Genomic DNA, 15,245 nt, shown 5'->3' with positions numbered 1-15,245 from the left:
AAAAAAAAAAAAATTGCTGATGGACTTAAGATCTCTGAGGGTGACCTGAAACTCGGAAGGAAGACAGCTGGCACAAAGGAAATGAATTCATGAATATCTAAGTGTGGTGCAGGCACACACACACACACACACACACACACACACAGCAGGTTTTTAAAAAAATCCATCCTGCCACATTTATCCTCATATAATATAAGTAATTGGGAGAGACAAATAGAGGGCTTATTTAGGTTCCCTCCCACCTTCCTCATCCTCCCCCGAGAAGGCTTTCCCACTGTTGAATCACTGATGAATGGGAGACCAAGGACCAAGGACGAGTAGGCTATAAAAAAGTCATCAGGATAAGTGCCCTCGCTTGTCTGCCAGGGCCGAGTGAAATTCAGGACAACCTCATGGCAGAGGCCTGACACCCTAGATTCTAAGGCCTACGATGATGATTGAGTTTGGATGGATCTCTTGATAGATGTAAGCCAGTAAAGTTCTTTTGAAAGTTGCATTATTTGAGACAGCAGAGAACACCCCATCCCCCTTCCCACTGTTCTCTGCTGCAGTCTTTCCCTCTGCCACAGAGAGGGTGAGGCACGGGAGTCTCGGGTTTTTTAGAGATGCAGAGAAGCTCAGAGGTGAAGTCTCACCCACCGCTCCTGTCCTGCGGGGAAAGCAGTGCAGTAAGTACCTCCAGGCAACTGTGGTGTTGGCTGCAAGCACCTCACCTTCTCAGCATCACCCGGAAGCTTCTGGCTTCTCTATTTGAAAACCGTTACAGTATTTCCCCTTAGTTTGCCTCTTAAAGCAGCAGCAGCAACAACAGTAAGTTGCACATCCAATGCCACTCTTGCACAAATAAAATAAAAATGAAACGCTTGCTGAGAAAAATGTTAGGTGTCCTATGCAAACGCCTGAGATCCTCGCGTGAAAGCGAGTGTAACATGCTCTGAGGCTGCAGGGCAGTGTCACGGTGCAGGGCGCACCGTTTCAGGTTCCTGGGTGTTTCTTAAAGGGATCCCATGGATTCCTGACTGTGTCTGTTCCCTGTTCATTTGAGTGAATCGGGGAAGAGTCATGCAGCTGTTTTCTGTCCGCCCAAGAACAAGACCTCTCGGAGCTGAGTTCTCCCTAGGGCTCCAGGCTGGCAGCAGCCGCTCCCCTCCCAGCCAGCCACCTGCACGGCGGGTTGCAATCATCAGGTTGGGTGCCACACAGGTGTAAAAAGAGGGAAAGGGGCTTTTAACGTGACAGGACTGGGAATGCCAAGCAGGAATTCAGAGTCAGGCTGCGTTTACAGTGGGAAGGACGTTTGCACCCCGGTTAGTTGCAAACCCTTCTCGGCCGCCTCTCATCCCGAGACTTCATGCAATGGAGGCTTCATTCCTCAGAAAGACATGAGAAACATCTAGAAACACTGAAAGGCTGATATGAACGAAAGGCTTAGACATGCTCAGGCCAACACCTGCAGTGCCATCGCAGTTTTAAAGAGTGTAAGCAACCAGGAGAAAGCGAGATACATTAAAGCAAGTGCCCGAAGCCGCTGCAAAGAGAAAACTTTCCTCCATACTTGCCGCAGACCTGCAGCCTCAGGCGATCCCTTGTATGTCCGGGGCCCTAGAGGCACCGCCTTGTCACCATGTGCACCACGGGGGGCGATCACCGAGGCCCCCGGTGGGGAGGGGGCGAGTTGGGGGGAGAGGATGTGTCCGAGGAGGTACCGAGATCTGGACCGCAGGAAGGGAGGAGAACTTGTTATTAGGGACACCTTAGAATCTAGGAGATGGAGATCAAAGGAGAAATGGGCTGGGATGGGATGCGGGAAGGAAAATGAAATGAGTGAGGGGGTGTGGGGGTCTCAGAGAAAACACGAGGCCTGGGAGAAAAGTGGGAGAGGACGTGCCGCCGCAGCCCAGCGCTCGCCCCCGCCTTCCTTTTGCGCAGAATCCGCCCGGCTGCAGCATCCACCCGCGCTGTCCTCCCCCTCTCCCTCCTCCCTCCCCCAGGGCGGCGCTGGATCGATCGCGGCTGCGTCAGAATCCTCCGGGCGTATAAATAGGGGTGGCCGGACCGCGCCGAGCCGCACACAGCCATCCACCCTCCCTTCCACCCTCCCTTCCCCGCTCTTCTCTCTCCGCAGGAACCCCCGTCTCTGCCGACCGCCCGACCGCCCGGCCGCCGCGATGAGCTCCTTCAGCTACGAGCCGTACTACTCGGCCTCCTACAAGCGGCGCTACGTGGAGGCGCCGCGGGTGCACCTGTCCGGCGTGCGCAGCGGCTACAGCTCGGCGCGCTCCGCGTACTCCAGCTACTCGGCGCCCGCGTCCTCGCTGTCCGTGCGCCGCAGCTACTCGTCCAGCTCGGGCTCCCTGCTGCACAGCCTGGAGAGCCTCGACCTGAGCCAGGTGGCCGCCATCAGCAACGACCTCAAGTCCATCCGCACGCAGGAGAAGGCGCAGCTGCAGGACCTCAACGACCGCTTCGCCAGCTTCATCGAGCGCGTGCACGAGCTGGAGCAGCAGAACAAGGTGCTGGAGGCCGAGCTGCTGGTGCTGCGGCAGAAGCACTCGGAGCCGTCGCGCTTCCGGGCGCTGTACGAGCAGGAGATCCGCGACCTGCGCCTGGCGGCCGAGGACGCCACGAGCGAGAAGCAGGCGCTGCAGGGCGAGCGAGAGGGGCTGGAGGAGACGCTGCGCGGCCTGCAGGCGCGCTACGAGGAGGAGGTGCTGAGCCGCGAGGACGCCGAGGGCCGGCTGATGGAGGCGCGCAAGGGGGCGGACGAGGCGGCGCTGGCCCGCGCCGAGCTGGAGAAGCGCATCGACAGCCTGATGGACGAGATCGCCTTCCTGAAGAAGGTGCACGACGAGGAGATCGCCGAGCTGCAGGCGCAGATCCAGTACGCGCAGATCTCCGTGGAGATGGACGTGTCCTCCAAGCCCGACCTCTCGGCCGCGCTCAAGGACATCCGCGCGCAGTACGAGAAGCTGGCCGCCAGGAACATGCAGAACGCCGAGGAGTGGTTCAAGAGCCGCTTCACCGTGCTTACCGAGAGCGCCGCCAAGAACACCGACGCCGTGCGCGCCGCCAAGGACGAGGTGTCCGAGAGCCGCCGCCTGCTCAAGGCCAAGACCCTGGAGATCGAAGCGTGCCGGGGCATGAACGAGGCGCTGGAGAAGCAGCTGCAGGAGCTGGAGGATAAGCAGAACGCCGACATCAGTGCCATGCAGGTATGGCGTGGGCAGAACACGAGGATGGGAGCCTGGGGGAGGGGGAGGGAAGGGGAGGGCGCGCCCCCAAAGTGGAGAGCAGAGATGAGGCCTCTGCATGCAGTGTTGGGGGCATAGGGCTTGGGTTCTTGAACTGCCTGGGAGGGGTGGGGCCCTTGGAGGGCGGGGGCTGGGGCGGGGCGGGGGCGACTCTGCGGTAGGGAAGTTGTGCTTGGTGCAATGGAATCAAAGTTGCGCATTAAAGCTGCCCGGCCTCGCAGGATGTTGGGTGGGGTGGGAGACGGAGTGGGGGTGGCGGCTGGGCGTTGCCTCTGGCCTGCCTCTCTATTGTCCTGCCTTAGCCACAAGTTGCTCTGCATGGAGGACTGGGCCATTTGATTTGACAAATACCTGTGACCAACCAGCATGCTTCTGATTAGTTCTACCCACCCCTCCTTTAACTTAACTGAGCAGGTAGATAGGAATACTCAAAACTGTGTATTTTACTATATATATTAAAAAAGGTCTTATTGCGAATATCATTTTCTATTTTTTTAATCTAAAATAAATTATTTTATTTATTTTATTATAAAATATTTTTTTAACCAACCTATTTCTTTCTCCTATAAATATAATAAGTGTATTTTTTGAATGTGACCTGGATAAAGTTAACCACTGAATGAGAGACAAAGTTTTTTTTTTTTAAATTGGTTTAGTTCTTTGAAAACATTTTATGATGATCATAGACATAATTAAAGAAAACAAAGAAGTTCTTTATAATTTTTGATAATTTTTTTTTGTTGTCATCTCATGAAGTTGATTTATTTTTTTAAATTTATTTCTTTTTTGCAAGGAAGGAAAGGTAAGACAGAAAAGGCAGTTGATTTAGGGAAGATTTTTCTTAGGGTGTGCACTTTGAATCTAATTAAACTCAGGCCTTTGCAGCTATGCTACAAGTTTGAAAGTGGTAGGGAGGTATGCTTGGATTTCCTTTCTTTTTTTTGTCTTCCAACAGGACACAATCAACAAACTAGAAAATGAGCTGAGAACCACAAAGAGTGAGATGGCACGCTACTTAAAAGAATACCAGGACCTCCTCAACGTGAAGATGGCTTTGGACATCGAGATTGCCGCTTACAGGTAAGCCCTGAGGCACAAAGGCCGCGGCCATTCAGCCTCAGCAAGGAAATCCTATTCCATTTATGCTGCATCAGAAACCTTCAAGAACAGTCCTTGAGATAATGGTTTGCTTTTTGGCTTTTTCCAATAAGGTGTTAGACAAGTATATAAGAATTTATCCCTGTAGGAATGAATCCTGTTTCCAGCTTCTCATTATATTCTAAATCTAATAGGACTATTTTAAAAGATGTTTAAATAAGATGTCTGTTGTTATTTTTGTTCTGGTCTCTTTCACAACGTCTCCAGGTATTAGGTTTAGAAATTTCCATGCCTGCTCCTGCTTGCATGTGCCTCTAAGGGTGTGGCATTATGCAAAGGGGGTGAGCGGTGGGCCCAGAGCAAGCTACTCAGCACATCCGCTGTGTTCATGTGTGTTAACCCCATCCTGCCCCTGCCTCCCTAGGAAACTCCTGGAAGGTGAGGAGACCCGGCTCAGTTTCACCAGCGTGGGAAGCATAGCCAGCGGCTACTCCCAGAGTTCCCAGGTCTTTGGCCGATCCGCCTATGGTGGTTTACAGACCAGCTCCTACTTGATGTCCGCTCGCTCCTTCCCTTCTTACTACACCAGCCACGTCCAGGAGGAGCAGATCGAGGTGGAGGAGACCATTGAGGCTGCAAAAGCTGAGGAAGCTAAGGATGAACCGCCCTCTGAAGGAGAAGCTGAAGAGGAGGAGAAGGAGAAGGAAGAGGCTGAGGAAGAGGAAGGAGAGGAAGAGGAAGAAGGTATGATTAAAACACACACACACATACACACACACACACACACACACACAACCGTATAACTTCAAGTGCATACTGAGCATGGGTATTTGTTAGGACATGAATAAGATAAATGAAGCCTTGCTTATTCCAAGGAAGTTCCATTCATATATGAGTTTAGGATGTTAAATGATACATTTATCCTTTAGTAAGCACCTGATTTCTCAAAATGGCTATCTTTCCAGACATACACAGCTCTGCTTAGCTTGATAGTTTTTTTTTTGAAAATAACATTTAGAAATAGGCTCTTCCTGGTCTCATCATTCCTACAAAACATTTGAAAATATATTCATTGACCACAGCAGTTTGGTGTCCTAAAGAACAAAACTAAATACTAAGCACAATAATAAGAGATATACCAAAGTCCTGGAGAGCTTCCAGTACCTAGAAGCAATCTCACTCTATTTCAATATGTGTTCAGGGCAAAGCATTCCTGGCAGGCACTGTCAGCTCCCCGTATTTTGGGAGAGTAGAGCCGAGAGGTTGTTGGGAAGCATTCTGACATTTATGATTTCTCCCAATACCTGAGCAGCTATATTTGGCCTGGACTTTACCCTGGATTTGGAATTTGTACTTTTCTTAATGTTCAAGGTGCCAAGGAAGAATTTGAGGATGCAAAGGAGGAAGAAGGAGGTGAAGGTGAAGGTGAAGGAGAAGATGCCAAAGAAGCTGAGGACGAGAAGAAAGATGAAGGTGCTGGGGAGGAGCAAGCAACCAAGAAGAAAGATTGAACCACCCCCCACCCCCTTTCCTTAATTATTTCAGGAATAATTCTCCCGAAACCAGGTCACCCCCATCACCACCCAAGCAGTTGAGTTCCCGATACTATATGAATTAAGAAGTCAATATATGTAACCTTCTGAGGTGACTCAGGTTGGACATTAAATGTTGTGCTATGACTTTTCTCCTTATGCAGAGTATCTGTTTGCTTGCAGAGTGGCTTCCTGGCTTGCTGCCAGCCTGTGCATGGTCCACGCTTATGAGTTCAGGATCTATGGCAATGTGAATAATTCAGATGTTTACAATAAAAACACATGAATACATCAATTCACTGATACTAATGTTAAACTTCATGGAAAAATAGGTCTTTGAATCTTTGGTGGTTAGAAATTAAAGACCTCAAATCATGTGCAATAAACAGTAAATAAAGTTACACTGAATGACATTTTTTGCTGTGATTATTGACTTAATTAAACTGCCTTACAGAAGGCATCAATATGCGTCATATATAAGTAGACTATTGACCTCCATTTTTAAAGTCAAAATGTATTTTTGCCCTTTAATTGGTCATTCTGAGGGATAGAGTTAGTTCATGATCATTTGTGAAATCTCTTCCCTCAAAATTTGTATGGATAATGAACTTGAACAAATAGGAGTCTTTGGGATTCTTTTTCTTTTATTAATAGCAAACTACTTTTGCCCCCATAAAATGTACTATATAATGTTGGGAATGACTTTCTTGGAGGCAATTCTGAAGTTATGTGATAAGAATACTGTTTATGGTAAACAGGTAACTTAAACAATACTATATAATAAAAATGCAATTTAGAGAGAATATGAGTCTTGCCTGTCCATCATTATCACCACATTAAAATAAACAGTCTAAATGTCATGGGAAGAGTTTGAAAACCCAAGTAAATAATAGAATAAAAAGGAGTAATTTTTAAAAACATTAATGTATAAATTTGGACAGAGAATAAGAATATCAAAAGTTATTTTGATATTATTGCAAACGTTGCCTGCAATCCTGAACTCATGATTCAGTGTGTTGCTAGCTTAATTCTGTTGCCCCAAGTAAATAGCATTTAATGCCACCCATTTTAAATCTTTAAAAAACTACAGATACAGATAATGAAATTGTTATGAGTCACCATTTCAATGATAGCTCTAACTGGTTGGATACCCCATCACATACACACCCCACTTGTCCTCCGTCTGCTGCAAAGTGCTGAAAGCTCTTGCATTTGCACTTGATGTGGAATGTTGACAAAATTATTGAGTATCTGCTCTTTTGCTGCTGTACTTACACAATTGCTTTGTCAGCCAACTATGTTGAATATTTGTTCTTTAGACAACTTTTAAAAGTAATGAATTTAACCTGAAAGCAAAGTGGTCTCCTTTTAAAGTTATCTGATCCCTTCCGATTACCTGCTTCTAGTTACATCCATGTTGCCACTTAAATAAGTAGGATATATTGCTTTATCTGCCATGATGCTATGGATGTGAACCCATGAAGATTCTCAGTACACTGGCTTCTGTAAAGACTAGGAGTCACCTCAGAAACTAAGCTTTTCACATGTATGTTCATTAAACATGGGATGCTGCACATGGTAAATCTGAGAGATGCAAATTACATGTAAAAAAGTAACTTTAGGCAAATGGAAACAGCTGGTTGGCTTAAGAATTACTTGAAATAAGAACACTGTACCATACTCAATCCTGTGTGCCATAATAAAATACTGAAAAACCTAAACTAAATGGCTTTGAAGTTTTAAACATTTTTCACCTCAAATTAGATTCCTGGTTAGTACCACTCTCCCTTCTGCTCCCTCCTAAACTCCAGCTCTCTGCCAGCATTCCAGTCCCCAGTCCTCCAATTCCACAAACCAGAGACTGGTGATGACATCATACTTTCCATTTTCTCTCCTTCAGTTCCTTTAGTCTAGTCCAATGGTCAGCAAACTGCAGCTCACAAGCCACATGCGGCTCTTTGGCTCCTTGAGTGTGGCTCTTCCACAAAATACCCATGGTCTGGGCGAGTCTATTTTGAAGAAGTGGGGTTAGAAGAAGTTTAAGTTAAAAAATTTGGCTCTCAAAAGAAATTTCAATCGTTGTACTGTGGATATTTGGCTCTGTTGACTAATGAGTTTGCTGACCACTGGTCTAATCTATCAGAGCCCTATTGCTTTTACTACCTACATATCCTGAATCCATCTCCATTTCTCCATTTCCACGAGCACTACTTTAAGGGACCTCCCAGTGTCTATGCTTTGCCTCCTTTAATCAGCACACTAAGGTAATCTAATCTTTCTAAAAGAAAATTTTGACCATGGCACCTCCTCCAATAGGTTCCCATTTATTTTAATACTAGAGACCTGGTGTATCAAATACAAGAGGGTGCAGTCCCCTTAGTCCAGCCTGCACCCTAGCCAATCTGGGACCCCTTGGGGGATGTCCACTAGCCTGTTTGCCACTCACTGCCCCCCTCTGCCAGCCTGGTCACCCTTCACTGCCCCTCCCCCCCACCCCCCGCTGGCCTGGTCACCCCTAACTGCCCCATCTGCTGGCCTGGTCACCCTCAATTGCCCCCTCTGCGTGCCTGGTCTCCCTCAACTTCTGGCCCGGTCGCCCTCACTGCCCCTCCTCCCCTGCCAGCCTGGTCACCCCACTCAGCCTGCCATTTGGTTGTTACTGTGAGTGTGTCCTGACCAATTTGCATATTATCCTTTTATTAGTATGGATAGAAACTAAACTCTTTGTTATTGATATTCAAGACCTGCATAACCCTGACCCTGAACTACTTCTTTGATCTCCTCCTATGAGCATTTGTTCTCCTCACCTCCACAGCTCCTGAGGCCTGGCCCTCTGTTCTCCCACCAGCCACAGGGTTTTTGCTGATTTATCTGTCTGGAGTACTAACCTTATCTTTTCTTCCCTCAACCTTGGCCATATTTAGGCTTAGCTGTCATTCTCTTGGGGAAACCTTTCCTGACTGGGCCAAATTCCTCTTAAATATGTCCTCCAGATCATGTAGACTTTGTAGGCTTTTACACACCTGCAATCAGCATCCATTTTTTATGATCTTTTCATAAGTGCCTGCAGCCCCTGCCATGGCATGGTTTCCAGAAGTATGGCCATCTGACCTCCTGCTCACCACTTAGCCCCTCGCATCTTGCACAGTTCCTACCATAGGAGAGCACAATAAATACTGAACTAAAAATTCTTAACAGATTGAAATGCCTTTGAGATGATGAGAAAGTCAAGAGTAGTCAATAATCAGTCCTAGTCTAGCCAACACCTTGTGGGAAGAGCAGAGAAGAAAGAATCAGGCGTCTGCTCTGGATTCTAGCATTGTTGGTAATGGAGCACTGGCCAGTCCCACCCACTCTGGCCTGGACCCCCACTCTGACCTTGACCGTCTTAGCTACATAAAGGATTCAGCAGTTGATGTCTCAGATCCTTCCTAGTGTCATGATTCAAAATTTCCTGAAAATCTTTTACAAGCTGAGGGGAAATGGCTGAATGGGAAACATGCATCTAACTATAGTATGTTCACACTAAAATTCATCACATAAAGGGAATTATTAACTTAGTGTCAAGTTACATTTCCAGCATTAAGTTGATAAGGAACTGATGTGATTTTTTCCCCTCTCCCTCCCACATGGATATTCTAGTGCTGTCAGAACAGTTGCTGTGTCTCAGGCATTGAACTAACTGTATTATATGTATTAACTGAATTCCTCTCATACAGCAATGTTATCAGTCCAGTATGATTATCATCTCCATTTTACAGAGGAAGAATTAAGGGTAGGTAACTTGGCCAAGGTCGACAGGTAGTTTGTGGCAGGGCTGACAGTGAAGCCTCACATTCTGGCTTTAAAGTCCATGCCCTTAGCTGGTCCAGCCCGCTGTTGCCTTTGCAGTCCATTTTGGGAGGCACTCTCATGGAGTCAGAGCTTATTTTCACAGGCATGTGTTATCGCATTGGCCTGGGAGTTTTCACACAATTATTGGCATTTTCACAACACAGTCCTGGTACCATCCAAGGAGCGTAGTTACATTCAGTGTTCCCTTACAGTTACTTAGTGTGCTCCAGCTCTTCCTTAATCCCTTTAATCACTTATGTCCATGTCTTCATCCCTCTGTCTAGTTTTAAGCTGTTGGAAGGCAAGAGCCAGTTTTATAAACAGAGATGAAATTAACTTTTACCTTCAAGGATTATCCCACTTCAGGATGTCAGTTCTATCTGGCCACAATTTTCTAGTTTTACTTACATCTAATTAGTTCTCTGTTGTTTCTCCTTCTCCTTTTCCTCCTTCTGGTCTTCCTTTGCATCTTCCTTCTTCCTTCCCCTCCTCCTTCTTGCATGTCTTTCTGTCATAAACTATTTTAAATCATTTTGGGGAAGGGTAAAAATTGAATAAATGGCCCTAGCAGGTTTGGCTTAGTGGATAGAGCATCCGCCTGCAGACCGAAGGATCCAGGGTTCAATTCCAGTCAAGGGCATATGCTGGGTTGCTGACTTAATCCCCGGTTGGGGGCATGCAGGAGGCAACAGATCAAGGATTCTCTCTCATCATTGATGTTTCTGTCTCTTTCTGCCTCTCCCTTCCTCTCCGAAATCAATAAAAATATATTTAAGAAAAAAAATAAAAATAAATAAATGCCTTTGTTCCCCTCCACAACACCCAACAAAATGACTAGTGTTTAAGGAATCTTTTAAAATATATATTTTTAATTGAATTTTTAGAGAGAGCAGAAGGGAGAGGGAGAGAAAGACATGTCCCCTACCATGTGCCCTGGCTGGAAATAGAACTGGCAACTTTTCGGTGCACAAGATGACACCCAACCAATTGAGCCACATGGGCCAGGGCTGTTTAGGGCATCTTAATAAATGTTTCTAGGATCGCCAGTTTTAATATTTGTGAGAACCTTTCATAAACATAGACAGGATGGAGAAGTTCACCTTTCTCCCTGGGGTAGAGAGTGTGAGGTGTCAGAATTGGCCCAGACATTAGTCACCCAGGCATACCTCATTTTATTCTGCTTCACAGATATTTCATTTTTCTCAAATTGGAGGTAACACTCTCCACCAGCAAAAAGATTACAACTTCCCAAAGGCTCACCTGTGGTTAGAATGTTTTAGCAATAAAGTATTTTTAATTAAGGTAAGCACATGTTTGAGACATAATGCTATTGCCCACTTACTAGACTACAGTCTGGTGTAAACATAACTTTTATAAACTGAGAAACCAAAAATGTGTGTGGCTCGCTTTATTGCGATATTCACCTTGTCGGGGTGTTTTGGAATCCAACCCAGATGCCTCTGAGGTGTGCCTGTTTTTGAAAGGGGCCCTCAATGGAGCATTCAGGATGTTGTCCTTTTGGCAAAATGTCCATCAGAATGGAGTGCAGTGAGTTACACAAGCCAGGCAGCCAGGGCCAGCTTCTGTATAAGGTCCTCTAGAAATTTCCTACTAAAGACCTACTAAAGAGGCTTATATGAGAGCAAGAAAGCCAAAAAATACAGCATCACTAGAAGAAATTTTCAGCAACCCCAGAAAGTAACCATCAGTACCTTTTTAATTCTACTTCAACATAGATAATTATTGTATATGGAGAGGTTTTTTGTTGTTGTTAAATGAAACAACAATACTGTACTTAACAAAACTAAAAAGAAAAAAATATCATAATTCCCCATTTCAACTACTATTATTTTTATTTACAAATTTTTCTTTAGTCCTTATTTCTATTTATGTATATGTTGTCATAGCTCATCCATTCACTCCACACATATTAATCATACACTACCTGCCAAGCACCGTGTGTGTGTGTGTGTGTGTGTGTGTGTGTGTGTGTGTGTGTGTAAACAGGCAGAGAACAAATAAACCAGTAAGTAGATTGGTGACATGAGATCTAAGCCAGGAGTGCCATGACCTGGAGAAAGAGTGCTCCAGGTAGAGGGAACAGGAAGTGTGAAAACTTGACTTGTTTGACACTCCTCACCTCCAATGCTTGAAGTCCACTGGTGAATATTAAGAATATTTATTAGGTCCTGGGTAGTGTGGCTCAGTAATTAGAGTATCAGCCCTTGCACCATAGCTTCATGGGTTCAATTCCTGGTCAAGGGCACATACCTGGTTTGTAGGTTTGACCTCTGGCCCAGGTCTGGATCTGTGCGGGAGGCAATCAATCGGCCTCTCTCTCTCACTTTGATGTTTTTATTTTTATTTTCTCTCTCTCTCTGTCTCTTCTCCCCTCCCTCACTTCCAGTCTCTCTAAAGAAAACCAATGGAAAATATTCTCAGATGAAGATTCACAACAGCAAAAAAAGTATTAATTAGACAGTGTAAGAAGTTGGGAGAGGCAGGCAAAGCCAGATTATGCAGGGGCTTGTAGATAAAGGAGTTTAGATTGTATTCCATGTGCAATTAAAAACTTTTGAAGGGGTTAAGTGGAAGAAGAGTTTATGATCTGATTTCTCTTTTATAATGATCTCTCTGGTGTAGAGAACAGACTTCAGAGAAGCAAGAATCAAAGTAGAGAGAATAACTAAAAGGCTGCTTCCTGGTAAGAGAAGATGGTATGGTGATTTAGAAAAGGGCAGAAGCAATAGAAATGGCATGATGTGGTGTGATTCAGGAAATTTTTGAGGTCTTTCTTGCTTGTTTGTTTTAGTAATCCTCACTGGAGGACATTTTTTCCATTTATTTTTAGAGAGAGTGGAAGGGGAGGCGGGAGGGTAGAGAGAAAAAGAAACATAGATGTTAGAGAGACACATGGATTGGTTGCCTCCTCCCTGTGCACTGACTGGAGCTGGAGATTGAATCAGCAACCTAGCTATGTGCCTTTGACCAGGAATCCAACCCAAGACCCTTAGGTGTGAGGTCCAATGCTCACACCACTTAGAAACACTGGCCAGGGCTTTGATGTAATTTTTTTTTTACCAACAGAATAAATGCACGAATAGGGAAAGTTGTAAATATTGAATAATATCTCATTTTTGATAACTACATAATATTTCACCAAATTAATATGTAGTATTTATTAGTCTTCTATTGTTACATAGACAATAGACAAAGCTTAGAGACTTAAAACAACCCAACCACTGTTTCTTAGTTTCTGCAGCTCAGGAATTTGGGAGATTTGGGAGCTGCTCAGCTGGAATTGAGCTTTAGGTCTCTAACGAGGTTGCAGTTAGAATTTGGTTGAGATTACTGTTATCTGAAGACTTGCCTAGGCCTCAGAATCTACTTCAAGGTGGCTCACCCACTTGGCTGGCAGTTTCTTCTCCATGTGGGCCTTTCCACGGAGCTGCTTGAGGATCTAACAGCATGGCTGCTGGACTTCCCCAGAGCAAGGCCTCCAAAAAAAAACAAGGCAGAAGTTCAATGTCATTTATGACCTAGCCTTAAAAGTCAACATCGTCATTACCACTATATTCTCTGGGTCATAGAGATCAGCCTGGCTGACTCAGTGTGAGGGGAAGCTACAAAAGGACACACATACAAGTGGTGAAGACCACTGGTGGCTACCATAGATAGTGGGCATGAGATTCTTTTGTATTTTATTTTTTTAAATTATTTATTTTATTTTATTTTACTATTTTATTTTATTTTATCTTTTACTAGAGGCCAGTGCACAAATTTGTGCATGAGTGTGATCCAGCCAGCCTGCCCCAATGGGTGCCCATCAGGTGGGGCCAGCAGGGTGAGGGGCTGTGGGTGATTGGCTGGCCAACCCCACCTCTTATTGGGGTGTTTGAGGTTGATTGGGGGCTGGGCCAGCCTGGAGGGTGGGGGAACCTATTGGGGCCCAGATCAGGATGGTTGACTGCTGTAGTGCACATCATAGCCACCAGTCATTCTGGTTGTTCTGCCATTCCAGTCGCTGGGCTTTTGTATGTGTATATATATATATATATATATATATATATATATATATATATATATAAACAATTATCCATTCAAGAGATTCTGAAACAATTCCAGCTTCAAATATTTTCCTTGTTGTTCTCATCAGTATACTCATTCTCGTTTGCTTAGGTATCCCAATTTAAGTTTGAAAATGTTCATGAAAATTCTAAATAGTTAAGCAATGAATATCTTTGTCAATTATAACTTCATGTTTGTTCTTCTATGGAAGTATGCCTTTAGTAATTCCCTTGTTTAACAGGTATTATGTACATTGTAATAGCTCCTGATATGAATCCCCATATTTTTTTTCTATAAAGCTTGACAGCTTTACTTTAAGGCCTTAGTTTTCTTGCATTAACTCATTTGAGATGAAATATGTATTGTTTTAATTAAGTGGGTTAAATATTGGGGCAGCTAATATATGACTTACCGTAAGTTGTGAGAGAAAAATAAAAGTGCTTATTTTTTTGCTAGGTGGTCAGTTTTGTCTCAGTTGACACCTTAGTTCAACTTTTGGTTCTCTCCTAAGTGGTTTGGCTCAGTGGATAGAGCATCAGCCTGCTGACTCAAGGGTCCTAGGTTTGATTCTGGTCAAGGGCATGTACCTTGGTTGTGGGCACATCCCCAGTAGGGAGTGTGCAGGAGGCAGCTGATCGATGTTTCTGGCTCTCTATCCTCCCTTCCTCTCTTTGTAAAAAAATCAATAAAATATATTGAAAAAATACCTTTGGTTCTGATATAATACACACATGATTTTAAGTGGAACACTTCTCATAAACACAAGCCATGCTGATTACAGGTAGTCTTAAAAATGAAGTGACTGTTAAAAAAAACCTGCTGTGGATGAGGATCAGGTTTCTTGCAGCTATTAAAGACATTTTCATTTGTGTACTGAAGGCCATTAACCCATTTGCTCTTTGCTAAATACCATTTTTTCAATCTATAACCACCCCACATCTTTATAATTTCACGTGGAGTACAGGCCATTTCCTGATGTGACCATTAAAACGAAAACCAGCAGGATGCTTTGATGCTTTGATATCTAGCCCACTGTTAAAAACAGAAAACTTATATGAAAAACCCTATACGTGTTTTAACTAATCATCTCTGGTTTGAGAAGAATGATCTGCTCATTGTGATTTGTTGGTTGTTTCTAATCATTTATTTACAGGAGAACCCTGACTCTGCAAAGGTACACACACACACACATACACACACACACACACACACACAATATGTGGCAGAAAATTTCAACTGTAAGTCACAAACCATTCACACGGTTTCAGACAGAAATACTGGTGTCAGAGTTGTGAAATAGAGGGCAACTCTGAGGTGAAATTAAAAGCACACCTCCCCCAGGCACTTGTGGGAGGAGAAAGTGTCAGCCGGAGTGAGCTGAGAGTGTGAACCAAGCCTCTGGAGGGACATTTCAGTGACTGAGCAGGAGCACCAGAGAAAGAGAGGTGACCCAGAGAGGAAG

At 44.7% G+C, this 15,245-nt stretch overlaps 1 protein-coding gene across 1 annotated transcript; it reads left to right on the top strand.

Annotated features, from left to right (window-relative positions):
- The first annotated feature begins 2,005 nt into the window (after positions 1-2,005).
- NEFL (neurofilament light chain) lies at positions 2,006-7,602 on the top strand. Its single transcript, XM_036450398.2, has 4 exons — positions 2,006-3,212; positions 4,207-4,331; positions 4,774-5,093; positions 5,721-7,602. Exons 1-4 carry the CDS (start codon positions 2,169-2,171, stop codon positions 5,858-5,860), a joined length of 1,629 nt encoding a protein of 542 aa, XP_036306291.2. The 5' UTR covers positions 2,006-2,168; the 3' UTR covers positions 5,861-7,602.
- Positions 7,603-15,245: the final 7,643 nt, after the last annotated feature.

Source organism: Pipistrellus kuhlii, unplaced genomic scaffold (assembly GCF_014108245.1).
Source record: "Pipistrellus kuhlii isolate mPipKuh1 unplaced genomic scaffold, mPipKuh1.p scaffold_m20_p_21, whole genome shotgun sequence".
NCBI classification, from domain to species: Eukaryota; Metazoa; Chordata; class Mammalia; order Chiroptera; family Vespertilionidae; genus Pipistrellus; species Pipistrellus kuhlii.
The sequence above is the reverse complement of the archived record's forward strand: the minus strand, read 5'-3'. Positions and strand labels throughout refer to the sequence as shown.